Source organism: Arabidopsis lyrata, assembly GCF_000004255.2.
Source record: "Arabidopsis lyrata subsp. lyrata unplaced genomic scaffold ARALYscaffold_1, whole genome shotgun sequence".
Classification (NCBI taxonomy): domain Eukaryota; kingdom Viridiplantae; phylum Streptophyta; class Magnoliopsida; order Brassicales; family Brassicaceae; genus Arabidopsis; species Arabidopsis lyrata.
Window position 1 is genome coordinate 23,345,022 of NW_003302555.1, and position 21,895 is coordinate 23,366,916.

General features: G+C 43.8%; 3 protein-coding genes across 4 annotated transcripts; all 3 read right to left on the minus strand.

The window, feature by feature from the left end:
* Positions 1-105: 105 nt before the first annotated feature.
* LOC110225396 (alanine--tRNA ligase-like) lies at positions 106-15,422 on the minus strand. Its single transcript, XM_021015045.1, has 8 exons — positions 15,218-15,422; positions 2,131-2,384; positions 1,834-1,987; positions 1,608-1,748; positions 1,122-1,256; positions 793-910; positions 541-636; positions 106-426 (listed from the first exon to the last, which is right to left on the minus strand). The coding sequence occupies exons 4-8, from the start codon at positions 1,623-1,625 to the stop codon at positions 419-421; spliced, it is 375 nt and encodes a 124-aa protein (XP_020870704.1). The 5' UTR covers positions 1,626-1,748; positions 1,834-1,987; positions 2,131-2,384; positions 15,218-15,422; the 3' UTR covers positions 106-418.
* On the minus strand, positions 2,513-15,223 carry LOC110225395 (putative F-box protein At1g21990). Of its 2 annotated transcripts, none has more exons than XM_021015043.1 (4): positions 14,200-15,223; positions 13,969-14,109; positions 13,574-13,891; positions 2,513-2,633 (listed from the first exon to the last, which is right to left on the minus strand). In XM_021015043.1, exons 1-3 carry the CDS (start codon positions 15,148-15,150, stop codon positions 13,583-13,585), a joined length of 1,401 nt encoding a protein of 466 aa, XP_020870702.1. In that variant the 5' UTR covers positions 15,151-15,223; the 3' UTR covers positions 2,513-2,633; positions 13,574-13,582. The 2 variants fall into 2 exon arrangements, with proteins under 2 accessions (XP_020870702.1, XP_020870703.1); XM_021015044.1 differs by lacking the exon at positions 2,513-2,633 and adding an exon at positions 2,640-3,160 and having other exon boundaries at positions 13,544-13,891.
* Positions 15,423-18,351: 2,929 nt separating the features above from the next.
* On the minus strand, positions 18,352-20,444 carry LOC9330089 (probable beta-1,3-galactosyltransferase 5). Its single transcript, XM_002893982.2, has 7 exons — positions 20,195-20,444; positions 20,004-20,103; positions 19,836-19,894; positions 19,084-19,283; positions 18,928-18,991; positions 18,747-18,819; positions 18,352-18,656 (listed from the first exon to the last, which is right to left on the minus strand). The coding sequence occupies exons 1-7, from the start codon at positions 20,287-20,289 to the stop codon at positions 18,516-18,518; spliced, it is 732 nt and encodes a 243-aa protein (XP_002894028.2). The 5' UTR covers positions 20,290-20,444; the 3' UTR covers positions 18,352-18,515.
* Between the last annotated feature and the right edge of the window lie 1,451 nt (positions 20,445-21,895).

Genomic DNA, 21,895 nt, shown 5'->3' on the forward strand with positions numbered 1-21,895 from the left:
CAACTTCCTGAGAAACTTTGTGAACTTCTCAATTCCCTGCAGTTAAAAAATGAATTCCATCAATCAAACTGTTCTTCTGATCACCTATCTAACAAAGAATGCAACTGGAATCATGTCCAAATATACATTAAACCGAAATGATGTTGAAACCAATAACAGTATATTCTAAAATACAAAGTTTCCTTGAACTTGAAGCTAAGGAGTTGTTTCTAAGACATTAGTTCAAAGAGCCAGAATATCCCAGGTTTCAAAATAAGAGAAAGGTAAAGGTTTGATGGAGCTTAAATTTAGCCACCACCTTTTTTCCAAGGTTATGCAAAAGCCTGCTTCCTCTTCTTTTATAATCTCTGTGATCTTCTTTTCATGTTCCTTTAACTCCGTAAAGTAAAGACATCGCCCATCACCCGAATAACAGAACTTACAAGTCTACATGTTAGAATAGACTGGTCAGTGACAGACACACTCACACAGAGACAAAATTAAGATACGTGCGAAACATATGTTGCATTTACACAATATGCTCCAGCCGTAACTACTTACCGTTGAAATACCCTTCCTCGGCTTTTAAAATATCTTTTCCATATCGAACCGCTCCACGAAGAATACTCCTCAGATCATGTTGAAGACCCTCGCTACCTACAAGAGGTGGTAATATTCGCTAAACAAGAGAATATATATATACATTTCAGTTAAATACCATAACAGATTTACTAATGATCAAATAATAACTGTTTGCAAAAGAAAAGAAAAAATAGCAATTAAGAAATGGAAGAAGAGGGAATACGGCAATACCAGGCCGAGATCCATTCACAATAGCAATTAATAGAGTTCTAATAGGATCAGCGACCACTCTATATGCCGTGCCAACTCTGTCAACATCGTCAGCACCAACTTTTCCAGAGTTGTTAAACTATTTTACAAACACATGTACAGGCTCGTTAAAGGAAAAAAATCTAAAAATAGAAATAAGAGAGGGTAAATTAAGGTAAAGAAGCTAGCAAAATTTGGCTACGAGTTGATATGGAGCTGCATTTAGATGATCAATAACATTCTAAAAGAATAACCTTTCAGGCTCCACATATACCAAGATAAATTACGAAGAGAACAGAGAGAGTTTATACCTGAATAAAGACAAGATTCCATATTTCTAAGCAAGTTGGATCATCCTTGTTAACTAAGGATGCAGCATCACGGTCATAATGTATTTCAGTACAAGGTCCACATGGACCAGTGTCTCCCATTTCCCAGAAGTTGTCCTGCAAATATAATAGGTGTTGCTAAATCGAAATGACAAAGAAGGTTACCAAAATTGAAAATCCATGTATCTACATCTGGTAAAAAAATCTGACCCGAAGTCATAAACATCTGTTTTGAAAACTTGCCAAATATCAAAACCTGAAAGTGTATACCTACTCCTAAATCCATTCAAGCCTCCAAGTTCTACAGTTCTTGCTGAAGTAGCAATGTGTCAATATATACCAGAAACATTAGCAATTGATACAAAGATGATAGTCTGAGCAATCAAATAAGAAAAAAAATTTCAAATGAGAACAAAGGGATCACTACAAAAAGGGAAACTATATTATGGAGTAATGAAGTAAACATACTTTGCAATCAAAGGGCATAACTCGTCCAGATGGAAGAAATTTAAGCCATATATCTCCAGCTTCATTATCAGGTTGAAGACCAGCTTTCACATCACCCTCAAAATAGGTAGAGTAAATTCGATCAGTTGGTAGCCCGTAGACCTGAGTCATGAAGAAACAGGGAAGCTTATTCATTAATCAAACTCTAAAAAAAGAAAAAAAAAGGTTGCCGTAGTTGTGAATTTACCTTTGTTAAAAGCTCCCAACCCCCCGCCCCCACATCATCGAGATCAATGTGTTCTCCACCAGCACGTACACACACTTCTGAGTGTTAGCTTGCTGAGCTCGAAATTTGGATCAGCAGTCCCCAAAAATGTTGGCTTAAACTGATTCAGCAGTCCCTTGCAAAGAAAAACCGCAGTTCAGATAAAAAGTCTCAGGATTCAAGATAAGTTTAAGATTCACCACCCAAACTTCAAAATTCCTATCAATATCTAGAGTGATTCAACTCAACAATCAAAATTGGGGAACTGATATCTGGTACCAGCATTAGCGAAGAGAAGTTGCAAATGTGAAACCGACTGGACAATAGTGGGAAAGTAGAGCGTCTTTTCAGGAGGAGATCTGGTTGGAGGATCGCCGGTCGAGGAGACTCTTCATGTCGGAGAGAGGTTTTTTTTTTTTCTCAAAACACAAGCGTCTCTAGCCATCCAGTTTGGTTTTTGGTTTTTGGTTTAAATCATGCTCTTTCGAGCATCAATCATACCAAAACGCTACCGCATAATTGATTGGGTGATGCTGGAAAATATTACAAGACGTGGCTATGATTAAATTAAAAGAAGTAAGAATTTAAACACAATAATGTTTAGGTTTACTATGCTTTGTTAGATTGTAGGAGCCCATTTTGGTTGCAATACAACCAATCGTGGATCAGGAGAAACAATGTATTGAAGTATTAATAATATTAAGTTCGTATGTTTGGAGCACAATAATGTTTTGCAACAACCAAATAAAACAAGGTTTTCTCGGCAGATAAACAACGGTGGATGTTGATGCACGAATCACACAAGTACGAAATAGGGTTTCTCTAGGGAAGTAAAAAGAATCTCCTAAAACAATTCGAGCCGAGAGTTCAAATAGCGTTAGGCGAGCCGAGATTGGTGACGTCGGATTGAGGAGTCCGGGTCGTTGATTAGGCCGAACTGTAGGTTGTTTTCCGAGTTGAACAAAGCTTGAGGTCGCTTTCTTTTTCCAAACTGAGATCGGTTTTCCTCCTAGCCGAGCTCTTCGTGTCCTAGCCGAGCTCTTCGTGTCCTAGCCGAGCTCTTCGTGTCCTAGCCGAGCTCTTCGTGTCCTTGCCGTGTCAGCGTGATTTTCGATGGATGTGACAGGACTAGTCGTCCTGCTTTTATACTCCTCCGGAGTAGGGCGTACCCTGACAGGTTTTACCGGTTTTGCCCTCGTGTATTGTGACGTGGCGGACCCGTAGGGCGGCGAGGTCGTCCGGGCCTCGATGCCTTTGGGCTTGAGACCTGCTTCGTTGATGGGCTTCTCTTGGATTGGGCCTCATTTTCCTAAAGCCCAAACTCTCCCTCAACAGTTGCCCCCCAATCATGATTCATCGTGTGCTGCGAGGATCATGATTATTTTTCCCTTCCCAAGACACGCAAGAGATCGCCTTTCTTCGCGTCGTTCCGGATCAACGAGTTTCGGCGACGCGCGCGCGTGGGAGGGACGCGAGGATCGATTCGTCTGACGTTGTTCCCGGTGTTTGGAGATCGAAGCGTCCCTTCGCGTGTGAAGCTGTCCTAGCTCGTAATTATTGCTCGATTTTGTAGATATAATGATTACTTATCACCTTTCGCTTCTATAAATACCTCCTCTTCTCTCGTCCGTTTCTCATTCTTCTTCCTCCGCTAAAGGTATAACCTTCTCCTCTCTATTTCGTTTTCTCTCGCTTTATATCGTTTTTTGTTTTATCGCGATGTCTTCCGACGCCAGTTCTCGCGGTTCCGTTTCCGACCACTTCCGTTCTCGCACCTCGTCTGGTTCTTCGGGTCGTATATCATCCGTTGATCGATTCCGGGCCAATTCTTTTGATGACGACCTAGAGTCCGACTCGTCCCCTCGTCGACAGAACTCGTCGAGGTCGTCTGACGCTGGTTCCTCGATTCTCGCGGCCGAACTGCGACGTCGCGACTCGCCCTCTCAACGGGATCTTATCGGAGCTACCTCTGTCGTTCCATTCGTTCCTAGTCTCCGAGATGAGGATATCGGTGACGTCAAGTTTGACGATCTGGAGGCTGAGCCTGAGCTCGTTGAGATGCCTTTCGGGGTTCCCGGACCGTCTCCCTATCACGTTGACTTCCTGGGGCCGACCCGGACGTCATTTGAGACCCTCGCATATACCCTCCACTATTGTGACGCTCCGTCCTCGATTGAAACTCGCATCCCTGCCTTATCCGAGCGACCTTGGTCCGCTCCGGCCGGCTTCCTCTGTGTTTATGAGAGCTTCTTTACGGAGTGCGATCTCACTTTTCCGATTCCGGGCTTCCTGCTTGAATATGTAGCGAGGCGGGAGATGGCTCTTTCTCAGCTTTCTGTTGCTGCCATCCGGAATGCGGTAGGCCTGGTTCGGCTGGCGAATAGGTGCGGCGTGGTTGTCCGTTCTTCTCACTACGAGGAGGTAACTAAGATTAAGAGCCTCAGCAAGAAAAAGCCGGGCTTACACTACGTCCAGTCATCCACGACTCCTAAGCTTGTCGACGAGGCTAAGAGCAAAACCAGTGATTGGTCGGCGGGATACTTCTTCGTTAGGATTTCGGCGGAGTCTGTTGAGGACGTTAGAATTCCGATCTATACAGGGTGGAAAATTTCACCCGGTAGCTTGAGCTCGTCTTCCGCCCTCATACTTCCTCTTTGGTTTTCGATTTTCTTATATTTTCTTTTTTATGCAGCTCGTTTCCCGACGATATTTGATCCATTTCCCGAGCAGCTCAAGGAGGACCTCGAAAAGATTCGCGCCGAGGGTACATATATCTGGCCGTCTACTAACAAAGTTGCTCGCCGCCCTTCTAGGAATTCTTCACGCGGTCGCCGAGGTTCTTCTCGTCGTGGGCCAATTCGTCAAAGTTCCAAAATTTCCGCTCCTCCAAAACCAGGTATCGCATATATCGTTCGTATCCGCGGGTTTTCGTTATCTTGGCTCATACGTATTTTTTTGATTTTAGGTCGTAAAGCAATGGGTAAGTTCGACCTGAGTGTGGTTCCGGATTACGCCAGTCGTTACAAGGAGAAGAGGCCGGCCTCGGAGACTCCTGTGGCGAAGCCAACTCGCTCAGAGGAGCGACAAATGAGGGAGGCCCTGAAGAAGAGTCTCTTAGATCAGGGAGGGCGTCACGCCTTTCAGGCCGGAAGTTCTCGACCGCTGAGCCCTAACTCCGAGAGGGTAAAAAAGAACGAGACGCTCGCAGCTCGTTTGACTTAGCAGGCTGGTGAGGGTGACCGAGCTGTAATCCTTCCCCCAAGTGACGATCTCCGGGCCGTAGGGGCCCGAAGTGGCTCAGTCGAGCCTCTGAATAGGAAGAGGCCGGCTGATACAGGAGCTCGTCCGATTGCCCAGAAGAGGCCTCGGGTCGCCGACCACCGATGGTCGTACCGCTATGTCGATAGGGATGTTCCCTTCACATCTAATGCGGATGCCTGTGCTGCTCTATTCCGCGAGATGGGTCATGGCCCCGGCTCGTTCCCTCTAATCGAGGATCTTCGGGAGCGGGATGCGTATACCGAGGTGGCCCGGAAATCATGCGAGGTTATTATTATATATATGTGTATGTATATTTTTGTTACCCTTCCTCGGTCGATTGTTTATACATATTTTTATCAGGCGACTTTCGCGATGAACCGCATGGTTCATCTCTACGAGCGCCGAGTTCGTCGGCTTTCGACCGAGAACCCGAATTCGAGTGATTATCAGGCTGCCATTGCTGCGGAGAAGGAGCGGGTAGAGCAAGTCTCGCGAGAGTTGGGTGCTGTTAAGGACGAGGCGGTGAAGCTTAGGGAGAAGGTCAACCTTCTCGATCATCACCGGAATGGGCTGATTGCGGAGAGGAACCGTTTGAGCGCCGAGGTGGAGGCAGAGAAGGCTCGGTATGACGAGCTCGCTGTGATCCTCCGCTCCGAAAAGGCTAGACTGCGAGAACGTCGTGCTGAGTACGGTGAGTACTGTAGGGGTAAAGCTCTTGCGAAGATGGCCCGGCTGTTTCAGGCTCGTCTCACCCGTCTACAGGCTCATGTTGAGGATACCCGTGCCGCGCAGCCCACTCTTCTGCTTTACAACCAGGCGGTCGGGAACCTTGGTTTTCTGAAGGCCTTAGTGGAAGACGGCGAGGTCGTCATTAAGTCGGAGGAAACGCTTTCCAGGGTTGAGGCCGACGTGGCGCAGTACAGAGCTGATCTTGCGGCCTTCGACGTGACCGAACTTCAGGATGGCGATTTTGATGCCTATACCCTCTTTGCGGACCGGAACGAGGTTACTGAGAACCTTCAGTATGCCGCTTCGGCTGCCAGTGGTAGGGACTTCGTCGGAGGTGACGAGGTCGAAGAAGATGCCGTTGATCAGGACACTCAGCAGGAGGTCGCAGTTGAAGCTCGCGAGACCAGGGCCGAACTTCAGGATGGGGGTGGTTTTGGGACCGAGGCTATAGGCGCTGAGCAGACTGGCGATGGTCAGGAGGTTCCACGGGTGGCTACTCCGTTAGCTCAGGTTGTCCAGGATGGGGAGGACGTTGATATCGAAGGCTGACCGCGAGGTCATTTTTAAAGTTGTTGTCGTTTTGCCGCTTTGACGGCTTTTTCTTATCTAGTCGCCGCTTTGTCGGCTTTCGAACTCGTGCCGTTAACTCGGCTTTTAGCTTTATTTCCGCTGGTCGGTTTGTTTGAACATGATTGCCGCTAGGTCGGCTTATTTTATGTGGTTTTCGCCATTTATTTCTTCTTTTATTTTAGCCCGTTCTTCAAGGTCGGCTCCTGTGTAGGACGGGACGCGGCCGGTTTCTGTGTAAACCTGGCCGTGATCGGCTTGGTGCGAGTTCACCAAGCTGATGCGAGGCCTAAGTTATTTTGGTTGTTGGTGAGCTTGACCGGTTCGGGATTTGTGAGTCCGTCTTCGGCCTATACGTTTATTCTGTCGGTATGATGCAAGTGCTGGACTCGGCTTGTGCGAAATTTTGCCAATTTCGGCTTTTCCGAGTTTGCTCGGAGTGTTCGAGGCGGGCTCGAGACATCGTGAGGTGCGACGCGCGGTGATCGGCTTACCCTGTATTGGCCTGACAACTCTTTGGGAGTGCGGGTTCGTCCCCGGCTTATGCTACCCGGTTTATCGAGGCTTTGCGAGTACGGAGCTCGGCTTTCAGACCCTTAAGTGTAGGTTTTTTCCAAGACTTTTTTACTTGTTTTGGCAGACTTAAGTAAGGGTGTGCGTTCTCGTTCGAACGTGTTCGATCGATTTGCCTGGCCAGGGTATCGATGTATATTTCGGTTCGGTTGTTTTTCCAAAGATGGAAATACAAAATTTTATTAATATCATAGCTGCGCCCTGCAAGCAGAGCTGCCTACGTACCCCCTGATCGGAGGGATCAAGCCGTTCGTAGTTCACATTACATAGAGAGGCATCGGTAAGGCCGAGCTACCTTTTTTTTTTTTTTTTTTTTTTTTTTTTTTTTTTTTTTTTATATAAAGAAAACGAGGTCGTCAGTAGTAGTATCGCTTGAGGTGCATGGAGTTCCAAGTTCGTGGGACCTCAGTGCCGCTCATGGTGAGGAGTTCGTAGTCGCCCGGGCGAACTATTTTTGAGACTTGGTACGGCCCCTCCCAGTTCGCTCCTAATTTGCCGGCGTTGAGTTCAGCTGTATTTTCGAAGACCTTCCTGAGTACAAGGTCGCCGACGTCAAAGTGGCGGTTGTGTACTTTCTTGTTGTAGTATCGGGCGGCGGCGAGCTGGTAGTTCTGAATTCGGCATAGTGCGGTGTTGCGCATTTCCTCAAGTTCGTCGAGTCTGTCAAGCATCATCTGGTCGTTGAGATCGGGACGGACTGCCATCATAGAACGGCGAAGACTCGAGTATCCGACCTCGGCTGGGGCCATTGCTTCCATGCCGTAGGCTAGCGCGAATGGTGTTTGCGTGGTGGCACTGCGGGGCGTAGTTCGGTACGCCCAAAGTACTCCGTCTAGCTCGTCTGCCCAAGCTCCCTTTTTGTCGTCGAGACGTTTTTTGAGGCTGGCAAGAATAGTTTTGTTGGTCGCCTCGGCTTGCCCGTTGCCTTGCGGGTATCTCGGTGTGGACTTGTTTAGACGAATTTTCCAGTTCGCACAGAAATTCTCAAATGTCAGCGAGATAAATTGCGAGCCATTATCGGTGATGATTTCGTATGGAAGGCCGTGTCGGCATATTATATATTTCCAAACGAAGTTCTGGACATCCTTGGCTCGTATTGTCGCGTACGATTCGGCTTCCACCCATTTAGTAAAGTAATCCGTCATGACTAGGATGAACCGTTTTTGCCTGGAGGCTGGTAGCGGGCCGACGATGTCCATAGCCCACCTCAAGAATGGATATGGTGCCGCACCGACCTTGAGTAGCTCGGTTGGTCGACGAATCGAGGGCGCGTGTCTCTGACATTGGTCGCATTTAGCCGCGAAGTCCTTACAGTCTGATATCATAGTCGGCCAGTAGAAACCTTGCTTTTTGATTTGTAATGCGAGAGCTCGTCCGCCGGAATGGTTGCCGCCGGCCCCCATGTGTGTTTCCTTCATTATTTCTGTGATATCTTCGCCGTGTAGGCAGTTCAGCCATGCTCCGGTTGCGCTGAGCTTTAGGAGGTGATTTTCCGAGGTCGTGTATTTTGCGGCTTTGATGCGTAATCGACGTGCTGCCCATTTATCCGTTGGGACCGTTCCATCGGTGAGGAAATCGCGTATTTCGACCCGCCAGTCTGTTGAGTCGGCTGCGTCCAGATCGTGATTGGTTCCGACGAAGTTGACAGTATCGATTGCTTCGATGCTTGGTCGATCTATGCTTTCCACCGGGATAATACGTCGAAGGTCGGGGTCCGACGTAGATGCTAATGCGGCGAGAGCGTCAGCTGGCGCGTTATCTCCTCGCGGGATTTTGGTTAGTTCGAAGTGTGTAAACTGCGAGGATAATTTCTTGACGACCTTGAGGTATGCCTCCATAGTGTCGTTTTTGGCTTCGTACTCGCCGTTAAATTGATTTGCGACGAGCTGTGAGTCAACGTATGCTTGGACTCGTTTGATTTTCATTCCTAGAGCGAGACGTAGACCGGCAATGAGTGCTTCGTATTCGGAGACATTATTTGTTGCCGTGAAACGCAGACGAAACGATTGCTCGATTATTTCCCCGGTTGGTGAGATCAGTCGTATGCCGACGCCAGAGCCATGCGATGACGAGGACCCGTCGGCGTACAGCGTCCAGACGCCGTTCTGAGGGTCGCCAGGCTCGGGGTCTCCGCTTAGGTTTTTTGGAATGAGCGGTAGTTCAATAAGGAAGTCAGCTAAAACTTGCGACTTCATTGCTGGTCGGGTCCTGAAGTCCATATCGTATTCGCTGAGCTCGATTGCCCATTTAGCCATTCTCCCAGACTGGCTCGGACTGTGTAGGGCGGTTCGTAGTGGTTGGTCGGTGAGAACGGCGATTGTGTGGGATTGAAAGTAGGGACGTAATTTCCTTGCAGATGTTACGACCGCTAGCGCAGCTTTTTCCATTGTGGGATAGCGTGTCTCGGCTTCGATGAGGGATTTGCTGACGTAAAAGATCGGCTTCTGGTCGCCTCGGTCATTTTTAACAAGCACACCGCTCACGGCCGAGCTGGATACCGCGATGTATAGAAATAAAGTTTCGCCGTTTTCTGGCTTAGCGAGAACCGGGGGCGTCGTGAGGTACTGTTTGAGTTCGTTGAAAGCATTTTCGCTCGCTTCATCCCATGCAAACTTGTCCTTTCTTTTTAAGAGGTTATAGAAGGGTAAGCACTTGTCCGTCGATCTGGCGATGAAGCGGTTGAGTGCGGCGATCCGTCCTGTTAATCGCTGCACCTCGCGTGCATTTTTTGGAGAAGGCAGATCGAGGATTGCGCGAATTTGCTTTGGGTTGGCTTCGATCCCCCTTTGTGTGACCATGTACCCTAGGAACTCGCCGGATGTTACGCCGAACGTGCATTTCGCGGGGTTTAATTTCATATTGTATTCGTTCAATACGTCGAAGCATTGGCTTAGGTGTCGGACATGGTCGGCTGCTACTAGAGATTTTACCAGCATGTCATCTATGTAAACTTCGATGGTTCGTCCGAGATGATCGGCGAACATCTTATTTACCAAACGTTGGTACGTCGCGCCGGCGTTTTTGAGGCCGAATGGCATCACCTTGTAGCAATAGGTTCCTCGGTCTGTGATGAACGAGGTCTTTTCCCTATCATCCCTGTGCATGAGGATTTGATTGTATCCCGAGAATGCATCCATGAAGGACAGAAGTTCGTTCCCGGCGGTCGCTTCGACTATCCTGTCGATGTGGGGGAGCGGGTAGCTGTCTTTTGGGCATGCCTTATTGAGGTCGGTAAAGTCTACACAAACACGCCATTTGCCGTTCTTCTTCTTCACCACGACCGGGTTCGCTAGCCATTCCGGATATTTTACCTCGGTTATCGAGCCAGCCTTCAATAGCTTATCGACTTCGTCATTTACGGCCTTGGCTCGCTCCGGTCCCAACTTTCGCCTTTTCTGCTTTACCGGTTTATAGGTTGAGTCGACGTTAAGCTCGTGCGTAACGATCATAGGGTCGATGCCTATCATGTCGTCTACGCTCCAGGCGAACGTCTTAGAATTCTTTTTTAGGAACGCGATGAGTGGTTCTTTAACCGATGGTACTATCTCGGCCCCAATTGCGACGCATCTTGTCTTATCCGTCTCGTCAATATTCACTTGTTCTGTTCTGCTCAGTTGAGGCTCTTCGAGGGACTTTTTTAGGGTCGGGACGGTCGACGATGTTGGCGTCGTTAATTGCTATAACTTCTTAGCGACGCGGTTCTTGTGTTCGATGAGAAAACATGTTCTTGCGATCTGTTGATTCCCTCTCAAGGTGAACACTCCGTTGTGCGTCGGGAACTTGATGCACTGGTGGTACGTGGACGGGATCGCCTGCATTTGATGCATCCAGGGTGTTCCCAAAATGACGTTGTAAACTGCGGGCTTGTCAACTACGACGAACTTGACCCACGAGATCGTTCCTCCGACGAATACGGGCAGCTTGATCGTCCCGATTGTCATTACGAAGTCACCATCGAATCCGGCCAACGGGCGCGATACGGGTTTTATTTGCCGATCGCTGACATTCATTATAGCCAAAACATCCTTGAAGATGAGGTCGACCGAGCTTCCAGTATCGATGAGCACTCTAGTTACTCGGCTATCGCCGATGATGAGTTCGACGACGAGAGGGTCGTTATGCGGTGTATCGACGCCCTCCAGGTCGGATTGGGTGAACGATATGGGTTCGTCGTCGGGCGTAGTTGGTGGTGCGCTCGTGGACGGCCACACTTCCTTCATTTCAGCTTTTTTGCGATGTTGTTTAATTGACCGAACTGAATCATTGCAGTTTTGCAGCCCGCCCATTATCATTCGGACCTGTCTGACGACCACCGGAGCTTCGGCTGGTGCCTTTCCATTCCGAGGTCTTTTGGCAGAATCATTCGCATCCTCGACTTCCTCGGTTTTCGCGTGGTCTTGTAGATATTGACGAGCCGTGCTCTCGTTACGCTTTTGATTCTTACTTCCTTGGGCGCGGTCGCACTCGATCGCGATGCTTCCGCTCTTATATTTTGCCATCAGCAAGCTTTGCAGGTACCGGCAATCCTCAGTGGCGTGCGCTCTACTTTTATGGTACTCGCAGAATATTGACGTCGATGCCGGGGAATCGGTGTCCCTTACATATTTGTTCCACGGCCTTGGTGATGGTGTTTCGCTGTTAACGACGAAGGTCGTAGGTCGTCGTGCCTGGCCGATATTGCCTTTGGAATGTTGCTTTGGCTCGGCGTTGTTTGCTGTGTTAGGTATCACCGAAGCAGTCTCCTTGGTTACGGATGTTTTGGGCGGATTATGCTTTTTGGCTAGAACGAGCCGCTCTTCTTCGAGCTCGATATACCGCGAGGCTCTATGAAGTGCGTCCTCGAGAGTGTTTGGAGCATGAAGAGTGATATCGTCTCTATACTTTGAATCGTACCAGACGGCGTTGCGTAGGGCTACTATCGCGGCCTCGTCAGGGATGGTGATTTTGGTTACTACCACCTTGAAGCGGTCGATGAATGATCGGAGTGATTCCTTGGAGCCTTGCGATAGGGACCACAGGTCGGCGTTGGACGTCTGGTTCTCGATGAGAGGTGAGTAATGCTTTAGGAAAGACGACGACAATTGGTTGAAGCTGCTGATCGTGTTTGGCTTTAGGCGGGAGAACCAGTTGAGAGCTGGGCCCGTGAGATGTTCGATAAAGATCTGGCACCGCCCTGCCTCGAAGTTTTCTGGAGTCAGCTCGGCGCGGTTAATCGCGACGCTGAAAGATTGCAGAAATTCCTTAGGGTCGCCTTTTCCGTTGTACCTTTCCAACTTGATTTTCTTGGATCCGCGGACGGAGACGCTTGTGATTCTTCGGGTGAAAGCGGTTTGCTGAGTTTCCTCGAGCACACGGTCGAGTTCTGGAGCCGAACTAGTGGCACGATGAATTTTCGAGCTCATTTCCAGGACAGCGCGTCTTAGTTCGGCGATCTCCGTATCTCGCGGATTGGTGCTGCCCATGGTTTGGACGGGCTGAGCTACCTGGGGACGTCCGGGGAGTGCTGGAGTGTAGACCGCGTTTGCACTCCGACTCGTTTGCAAACGGTTGATCTCGTCCATGGAGAACGCTTGAGCCGCGGCTAGAGATGCGAACCGAGCATCTGTTCGTGCGTCCTGTCGACCTAGATGGTCGAGGATGTTCTGGAGCAGTCGGTTTGGCTCGGCGGGAGTTGTTGCCGCAGCGTGCCGTTCTGCATGGTTTTCTTCGAGGTTCGTTGGACGTCGTCTGCTGGGAGAGGTCGGTTCGCCTTCCTCCTGGTGTGCCGGGGGCGTTTCGTTCCTTGCTGCTTCTGCTGGTCCCTCGGGCGTCTGCGGTAGCGACGCGGGAATAGCTACCGAGGTATGGGTAGCCTTCCTAGTCGGAAGTACTCCTAACGGGATCGGCGTCACCGTCTCTCCTCCCGTGGAGGATGCGTTGTCGTCTCGGACGCCCATGCTGGTACCCTGGTTTCCGTCGGTTGCCATCGTGTTGTCGCGGGCTCGTTTTGTTGACTGGAGAAATCTCTGAGCTATCCCCCTACCTGGCGCGCCAACTGTTGATGCACGAATCACACAAGTACGAAATAGGGTTTCTCTAGGGAAGTAAAAAGAATCTCCTAAAACAATTCGAGCCGAGAGTTCAAATAGCGTTAGGCGAGCCGAGATTGGTGACGTCGGATTGAGGAGTCCGGGTCGTTGATTAGGCCGAACTGTAGGTTGTTTTCCGAGTTGAACAAAGCTTGAGGTCGCTTTCTTTTTCCAAACTGAGATCGGTTTTCCTCCTAGCCGAGCTCTTCGTGTCCTAGCCGAGCTCTTCGTGTCCTAGCCGAGCTCTTCGTGTCCTAGCCGAGCTCTTCGTGTCCTTGCCGTGTCAGCGTGATTTTCGATGGATGTGACAGGACTAGTCGTCCTGCTTTTATACTCCTCCGGAGTAGGGCGTACCCTGACAGGTTTTACCGGTTTTGCCCTCGTGTATTGTGACGTGGCGGACCCGTAGGGCGGCGAGGTCGTCCGGGCCTCGATGCCTTTGGGCTTGAGACCTGCTTCGTTGATGGGCTTCTCTTGGATTGGGCCTCATTTTCCTAAAGCCCAAACTCTCCCTCAACAGTGGAAAAGAGAAATCAGAGGAAATGGATCCGACAGTTTGATGAAACCCTAGGAAGCTTCATAAGAGCATTGGTGATTCGCAGGTACGTATTATTAGCATCGTTGTCTTCTCGGTGATCCACTTCAACACCCACCTTGACAGTCTCCAGACATTTCAAATTTGCCAAGAAATGACTCATCTGCTTCTGCTCACGACAAGTTCCGCGATACCCTGAAATGTTTAACACCTTCACTTGACATGTCGATAAACAACATTCTCCCTTCTTCTTACGGATGCAAATGCAGGCGTCCCCGCATCTATTAGTAACTTTGTGCACAAGCCCCTGAAATCGAAAGGAAATTCATGTAAAGCAAAGAAGAATAACAAGTGTTGATCAACAGAAATTTGATATACATTTACCTTGATGACTAAAGTTTCCAGGTTTGGAGAGCTGTTGAGAAGAAGTGGCACCACTTGCCAGCCTCTTTCTTTGTCACTCTCAAACGATAACTTAAGGAGGTTTTGAAACGCTGGCATTGCTTTACACAGAGAGTGAAATACCTGATTTATCACAACCAAAACAAATCTTGTTAGCTAGCTCCAAATTGAAAAACAATTAACACAAGAAGAACAAATAGCAAAAAAACTGACCTCAAGAGAATCTGAAGACAAGTGAAGGGTCTTAACATTGCTTATCATTGCAACCAGACCCGTAGCATCTTTCGAAACTGCTTCCCAATTAGGATCATAACTATAAAAATCACCCTCATCGTCTGTATCATCGTCTGAGTCAATAAGTTGCTCCCATGGTTGAAGATTGAGTCTAGCTTCTACAAGGGAACCCAATTCAGCGGTATAGCAACGCGAGACATGACCAGAATAGTCAAGGTACACAAGACTGGGTGTATTAAACCAAATTTCACTGTGAACTTCAGGGTAATCGGGGAAATCGTGATTGATGGTGAGTCGTTTGATGGAAGGGCTAAAGACGTTCCCATTCCAAGCCGGGGCTTGGTTAACATCTGTATAATATAGGAATAACTCCTCAAGAACAGGGCAGCCAAAGACTAAATCCTCGTACATGTCACAATCTGCAAACGCAACTGAGACTAGAGAGAGTCTTTTGAGCGCTGGGAAAAACACACCCCCAGGAGGAAGAATACCGTCGGGATAAAACGCACCCCATATTGTGAGCTCAACCAGTGTGTTGCTAGTGAAGAACTCAGTATCTATACAATACATACGCGAGGACTCCAAGTGAACTTCCAAGAAGCCGCGCTCCAGAACTGTGCGAATCCAACCGTAAACCCGAGATTCTTCATGCTTATGTTCACAATTCAAATGGAATCTCTTGATGACTGAACAAGGCCTGTCTAAGAGAGCAAGTGTTTTGTCCACGAATTCAGGGAAGCCTAAAGGACAACGACCACTTGCATCGTCAGTCAATTCAAGCTTGTCTACAAGCGGAAGCAGATTCCTCCACCTCTTGGACAGAACCGATGTGGAAGCAGCATGATGTGTCGGAAGAAACGACAGGATTTTGCCAAGAACCTCATCTGGCAAACTGCTAATTAAATCTCTAGCTACTCTTTGGGCACACATAGACGGATTAAGGTTTTAGATCTACTTATCTACCCCAACAAACAAACAAAACAAGAAGAAGATTCACCTGGATTATATCTGGTGGCTAATAAAATCTAGAAAAATTCACACCTTCCTTTTTCTTTTGCCGTATCAATTTCATAAGACCCGAGATTGGTCGGGCAAGATCGACGAAGAGGGCAGAGGAAGAAGAAGATAAATAAATTAGGGAGAAAGCATTCAATTCATCATTGACTTTTCTTTTTTTCGTTCTTCCTTTTTTTTTTCCCATCATTTTCGTTCTTCCCTCTCCGTAAAAAATGTTTAGTTTTACTCTCTACATCTTGTTTCAGCCCAACATGAGCCCAACAACCCTTAGCCCTACTCTTTTTACAGAGATAATTGATAAGCTCTTAATTTTGGTTCTTAATATTAAATTTGTAAAGTTTAGAGTTAAGAGATTGTATTTTTTTAAAAAAAAATTATGTGTCTCCAATGGTAGGTTCTTATTAACTTGTAGTTCTTAAGAAAAAGAAATATTAATTTAAAAATTAAATTAAATTAACAATTTTAATTTTAGAAAACTTAATAAGTGTTGCAAATAATTTTAGTTTAAATGTATGAAATTGGTTTATGAAAAAAGTTTAAGTGTATGAAATTTGTTAACTAGGAGTCTTTTTGGTACCGGTTCTTGTATTTGAGACTTTTTTGGCTTCCAAAGGCCCGTCTAACTCCAACCCCTGTTCTAAAAATCTCCGCCTAGGTCCGATTACTCCCCGCTTAATCGCTAGATCCACCCTATCCGCCTCGATTAATGACTAATCAATCCCTTAAAGAAATAAGTTACCCGATTACTTTCCGCCTAATCCGATTATTTCCCGCCTAATCCGATTATTCACCGCCTAATCTTACATAACCCGATTATTTTTAGATTGTAAATATAAAAAAACTTTTTATTTTTGTTATTCAACCATTTGAATTGGGAGTTTGTAATGTTTTACAATAACTTATGTTCAAATTTTAATAAAAATCATAAATTTGTAACACTCGTTTTCCTGTTAGGAGAGCTAGCCCGGTGAGTATGGGAAGAAGAACTATTTGAACCTTGAAGAGTTTAGCAAAGTACTAGGAAGTTTATGTCAGCCTCAGAGAACCTCGATTACATATTACCCAAATGATGTTAACTAGGAGTCTTTTTGGTACCGGTACTTGTATTTGAGACTCTTCTTGGCTTCCAAAGGCCCGTCTAACTCCAACTATAATTATCTTCTCCACTAAGACAAGAAAGTCCCCCACAACCTAATTTTTCATTAGACAAACTCTTGCCAACCAGTTGTGAGAGTACGAGTCTCAAGTAAAGGTAAGGCCAATCCAACAATTTCATATGTCATACGAAGAGAAAAGAAGTGTGACTTTTTTTTAATATGCAAAATCAGAGAGAATATTAATATAACAAAAGTCACATTAAAATTTTAAAAATATTTTCTAATTCCATAAAACAGTTTGTAAATAAAGAAAAAAGTATAAAAACTTTTATTCACGAAATTTAGCTACTCTCTTTGTATTTTTTCCTGCAAAATCATCCATTAATCTCACGTAGTTGAGCTTCTTGACTATAGCTATCTCAATTGATAGCAAAGCCATTAGAAAATTAACAATAATCTCAAACAAGTTCTAATTAACATTTTTACATTCTTTACACAAAAGACAAAACAAAACAAGTATAATAATTATAATCTAAACCATTAATTATTATATTGCTTGCACTTTTTTCGCCCGACAGAGTATAGTTTCGGGGATTAGTATTTGTCTTCTGTCTCGTTGTTCTTAATCAATTGTCACCACATCCACATGCCACTTTCACTATCGATCCTATAAAAACAAAATCTAAAAGTTAAACTTAGCCATTGTTTAGAAGATTTTTTTTCTAAGCCAGAATCTTACTAAATAAAAAATTAATAGCATACTTAATTAAAATTTTGTTAAGTTAATAATCTACAAGCATGGTTGAAAACGACCCAACAAAAATTAATCTTGTAAGAGAAACCTATAATATTTTCTTTTATTATAAAAAGCTTAAAAGTTTTAAACCTAAAATATGTCTCCAAAATTATGATGGCTTTAAGCATTGCTTCATTTGCCTATGATATGGGCTGGGCCTGTGTAAACGGTTTGTATATGTGCTTGAAACTCCATAAACGTTTGTGCATAACCTTGTCTTCATTGGGAAGACATCCTTAACTAAGCAAAATTGATTGATCGGGGCAATCGTGATAGATGGTGAGTCGCTTGATGAAAGGGCAAGACGTTCCCATTTCAAGCCAGGGGATTGTTAACATCAACATATATAATGTAGGACTCAAGAACAGGGCAGCGAGAAATACTCGTACATGTCACAATCTGCAAACACAATTGAGACTAGAGAGAGTCTTTTGACCATGACCCCAGGAGGAAGACGAGAAGCTGATCTTAATAAAGGTTTTAGTTTTGGAATTGGTTCTTAGCTCTAACAGAGCACCACTGATATTCGATTTAGAATGGCAAGTAAGTTTGCCCTTGATCAGTCTATATCAATGAAATTATACAAGAAGACGAAGTCCAGCTCCCACAATTTGTGACCTTACCCTTGTGGACACGAGTTTGACGATAGTTGTATCCTCGAGTTGTTTGCCAACAATCATGTTTGACCATTGTGCAGTTTCAAGTTACCATGTGAGAGTTAGATGAACTAGTACTTGGGTGAAACGAGCTCTAGAATTTAGTTTAGTTGCACAAGTAGTCGAAGTCTTTATTTTTTTTGGTTTCAAGGTTAATATATTGACAGAAATTATATTGTTTGGGTTCCCACTTTTCAAAACTTTTAAGCTTACAAAAAACAGAGTAAAAACAGAGAATTTAGGTAAATGATGTTACATTTAAGAAAGTTGCATAAGTGATTGTGATTGTTGTACAAGTTGCTGATGTTGATGCAAGTTAGATTACTCGAAATCACAAAACCAGAGAGATAGGAGAGTATACGAGACTCTTGCTTTCAAATATTCAAAAATGACTAAGAAATAGAAATTTCATATTGAGGAAAAAGTGTATAAGAAGCAAGTTTGTCACGTCTGCATCTATAGAATGTCTCATTCTTTCTTTTTAATTTTTATTTTTCCACAAACGAAAAGAAAATATTGAACTAAAAGGTCTTCCTCAGCTTCTTCTCCAGCTTTTTAATTTGTATACCTTTTAATTCTTTACAAAACAAAATGTTCATCTCCTCTTGTCTCTTTCTCCGATCTAAGAGAGTTTTAAATTCGCGTCCCACACAGCTTTATCACCTTCGCCACACATCACATGAACCATCCACATTCTATCGACTGATCTGCATACTCCACTACATTATGCTAGAAACATATTTTGGTACCAAGATTGACGTGAACATCATCATCAATCTTGACATAAAACTCAGCATCCCACTTTGCAACTGCACTAGAAAAGAAGCTTTTGGTTTTTGCAGATAGATTGTAATATCCTTCGACATGATCCTGCAAAAGTTAAAAAGAATTCCCGAAAAAAAAATCAGGAAAATCGTAAACCAAATCCTAGAAGAATCAAGTTTGTAGAATTGGTCTCACCAGCCTAAAGAAATCTTTGTATTGAGCATCTTCTGAATCAATTTCCTTATCCAATATACTGTTTGGCGTTGAACTGCAATCACATTCAAGTAAGAGTCTTAGTCTACTTAAAAAAACACACATTAGACTACATTGCACTTAAAAGAGTCTTAGTTTCACTATATTCTATGATTTTTTTCACCTGTGTCCAATCATAAATTTGATGACAATTCCTTTCTCTTTTTCTAATTTCTCAAGCTTTTCCCCTGTGATAGATTACATATAAAAGCTAACTAAGATTAGAGGCAATGAAGCATGAAAGGAACCAGAAATTTGAAGGAGGGACATCACAAAATACCCTGAGGCATCCAAGTCTCTCTAAGCGAATTACGACGTTTTCTACTACTAAATGCAGTATTGATACCAATAACCATGAAAACTTTCTTCCTTTGGTTTCCTTCTGTTGAAGAATTGGTTGATGTGGCATCCAGAATCTGTTGTGAGCTATGTGTAGTAGAGAGCTGCTTCTGAAGCATAGAAACTGACTTATCCAATGATCTGTTGTCACAACACAAGACTATGATTGTTGGTGCAGGAATTAGCACCTCCGACAATACCGGCATAAACCGGACGAATTACTAATAAATCTGAGAATTCAGTTACCTGGCGAATTCAGAGAAAGGAGGTCACCTGGCGAGCTCGGTCCGAAGACGGGAGATCGCCTAAACCGAGTTCTCATTCAAGAAAAAGGAAAACTCGAAGATAAGACTCCGAAGATTTAGAAGATTAACATATCTTTAAACCGTCTTAGTTTTGTATAAATAGGGGGGGGTTTGTCCTCTATTCAAGGGATCAGCAACTTTGCACAAAAAACCCTAATTGTTCTTGAGCTAAACCCTAGCGTTGTCTCTAAGCAATAAAATTCATCATTCTTTTTGAGTCTTTGGTCACAAATAGCAAGAGAGTTAATTGAATTTGTTCTCTTCCTTTAAACAAATTCATTGTGTGATTTTCAGAATCAACAATGATCATCAAAACATTCCTAATCAACATGCAAGTCTAAGATTTACAAAAAAAATAATCATTTGTTTTTAATATAATTTCACTCACTCGATTGCTTTATGGGTTTTTAAAACCTCTTCCATTACATCTTTGTCTTCTGATTTTTTCTGTATTTAGGATGAAATCCAAAGATTAAAAAAATGAGTTTTTTAACACCAAAATAATACTTTTAGGAGAAATTCAGATTCAATGAGATTCAAGATTTAAGAAAAATACTTTCTCATGAGCATAATCTTGGGTAACAATCTTAACTTCCTGATCACACCGGTGCTGTAAAATGAGCTGGCTACCGGAATCCGAAGACGCTGATCGCAATCTGAAAATGTAAAAACAACAAAAACAATGAAAAAGCAAAAATACATGAATTTATTTTGTAAGATAAGAAGAAACTTAAAAAGAAACAGAACTTGGAGGTGAAGATTGCTCCGAGGAAAAAGCAAGAAATGCAAAGAATAGGAACCCATGTCATAGTTAGTCTCTTGGAGACTTTGTTGTGCTTCATTGTGAGCAGAGCCGGCCATAGGCAGAAGCTGGTGAAGCATGTGCTTGCGGCCCCAAAATATATAGTTCTTAATCGGCCCCATATAAGTAAAAGTCTCTTTAGTCTAATGGTTCAAGGGTATGGAAATATTACAAGTATCTCAAGTTCGATTCCTCAGTGTAACTCTTTTTACCTGTTTTGATTTTTTATCCCATGTATTCGCATGTGCCTCCTCATTGCTTGTATCAGCTCCCACACGTGCTTATCAGCATATTGCAGACAAATGTGGAGCTGTTTTGATGTTTGACATGGCACAGATTAGCGGTCTTGTCGCTGCCAAGGTGTGTTCATTCTCATTTTCCATATTGCGTTATGGATTGTTTTTCTTTTGCATTAGTCATTAAACTTGAAGCTTAAGCACATGATCTTTGTGTTTACTCAGTGATATCTATTTAGCCTGCTTTTCTTGGCATTCTCTTGACGTTTTTGTTTCTGTCAATGTTGTAGGAAAGTCCAAATCCATTCGATTATTGTGATATTGTTACCTCAACAACACACAAGTCTCTCCGTGGACCTAGGGGCGGCATCATATTTTACAGGAGAGGCTTGAAGCCCAAGAAGCAAAGCATGAATCTTAATCACTGTGAGAGCAATATCCAGTATGATTTTGAAGAAAAAATCAACTTTTCTGTCTTTCCATCGTTGCAAGGCTTGCACTGAAAACCACGAGGAATCACATTTTATTTATTTGTTTTTTATTCTTTTTTCATTTGTTTATAATTTATTGGTTTTGAACTTTTGATGTGTCTCTAATTATGGCCAAGATAATAAGATTTAAAACAAAGCCCATATCACAAAAATGCAAGTTACCTTGTAACCCATATCATTATGGAAGCATGCATTGCATTTGGTCTAATAATTGAAAACTCTAAATAAAATAAAAAATTCTTCAAAGATTTTTCATTTTTTGGTGTTTTGTTTTTGGAAAAATGTCGAAATTTTCACTTTGTATAAGGATGTAAAGAGGTAATCAAAAGAAGGATAATAGAAATTTTCACTTTGTATTTATCTGCTTTCACAAAAATATGGTAATTTAGTCATTTTATACATAACATGGGATATTTTTAAAAATTAACAACAGAAGAGGGTATTTTTGAAAAAAAGGCATAGAAAAAAGTATTTTTGCAAATGCCTTTAAAAAAACATAAATTTCACTTTGATGGAGTAAGATTATGATGGAGTAATTAATATGATATATAAATTAAATGGGTTGAGATTAATATTTACCTTATGCATATATTTATTCAATTTGCATGCAAGATTTTATCTAAAGTTTATTTGTTAATATCTTAATGATGATTTTAGTTCAAAACATCGATGTTTTTAATTTACTTTACATGTATTGTTTGATATTTGCAGATGAACAAAAACTCTTTCGACTTCAAGAAGTTCTAGATGAACGAAAGCTATATTTTTACTTTTAGAAGTTTTTCGAGCTTTATTTGCAATATCTCCTAATTAAATGAGTTTTTTTTTTTAATTCAAATTGTCTCTATAACCACTTGCCAACACAAACATAAAATAATAATTTAACTTAACTATATTTTCTTTTTCTTTTATAGGAGAA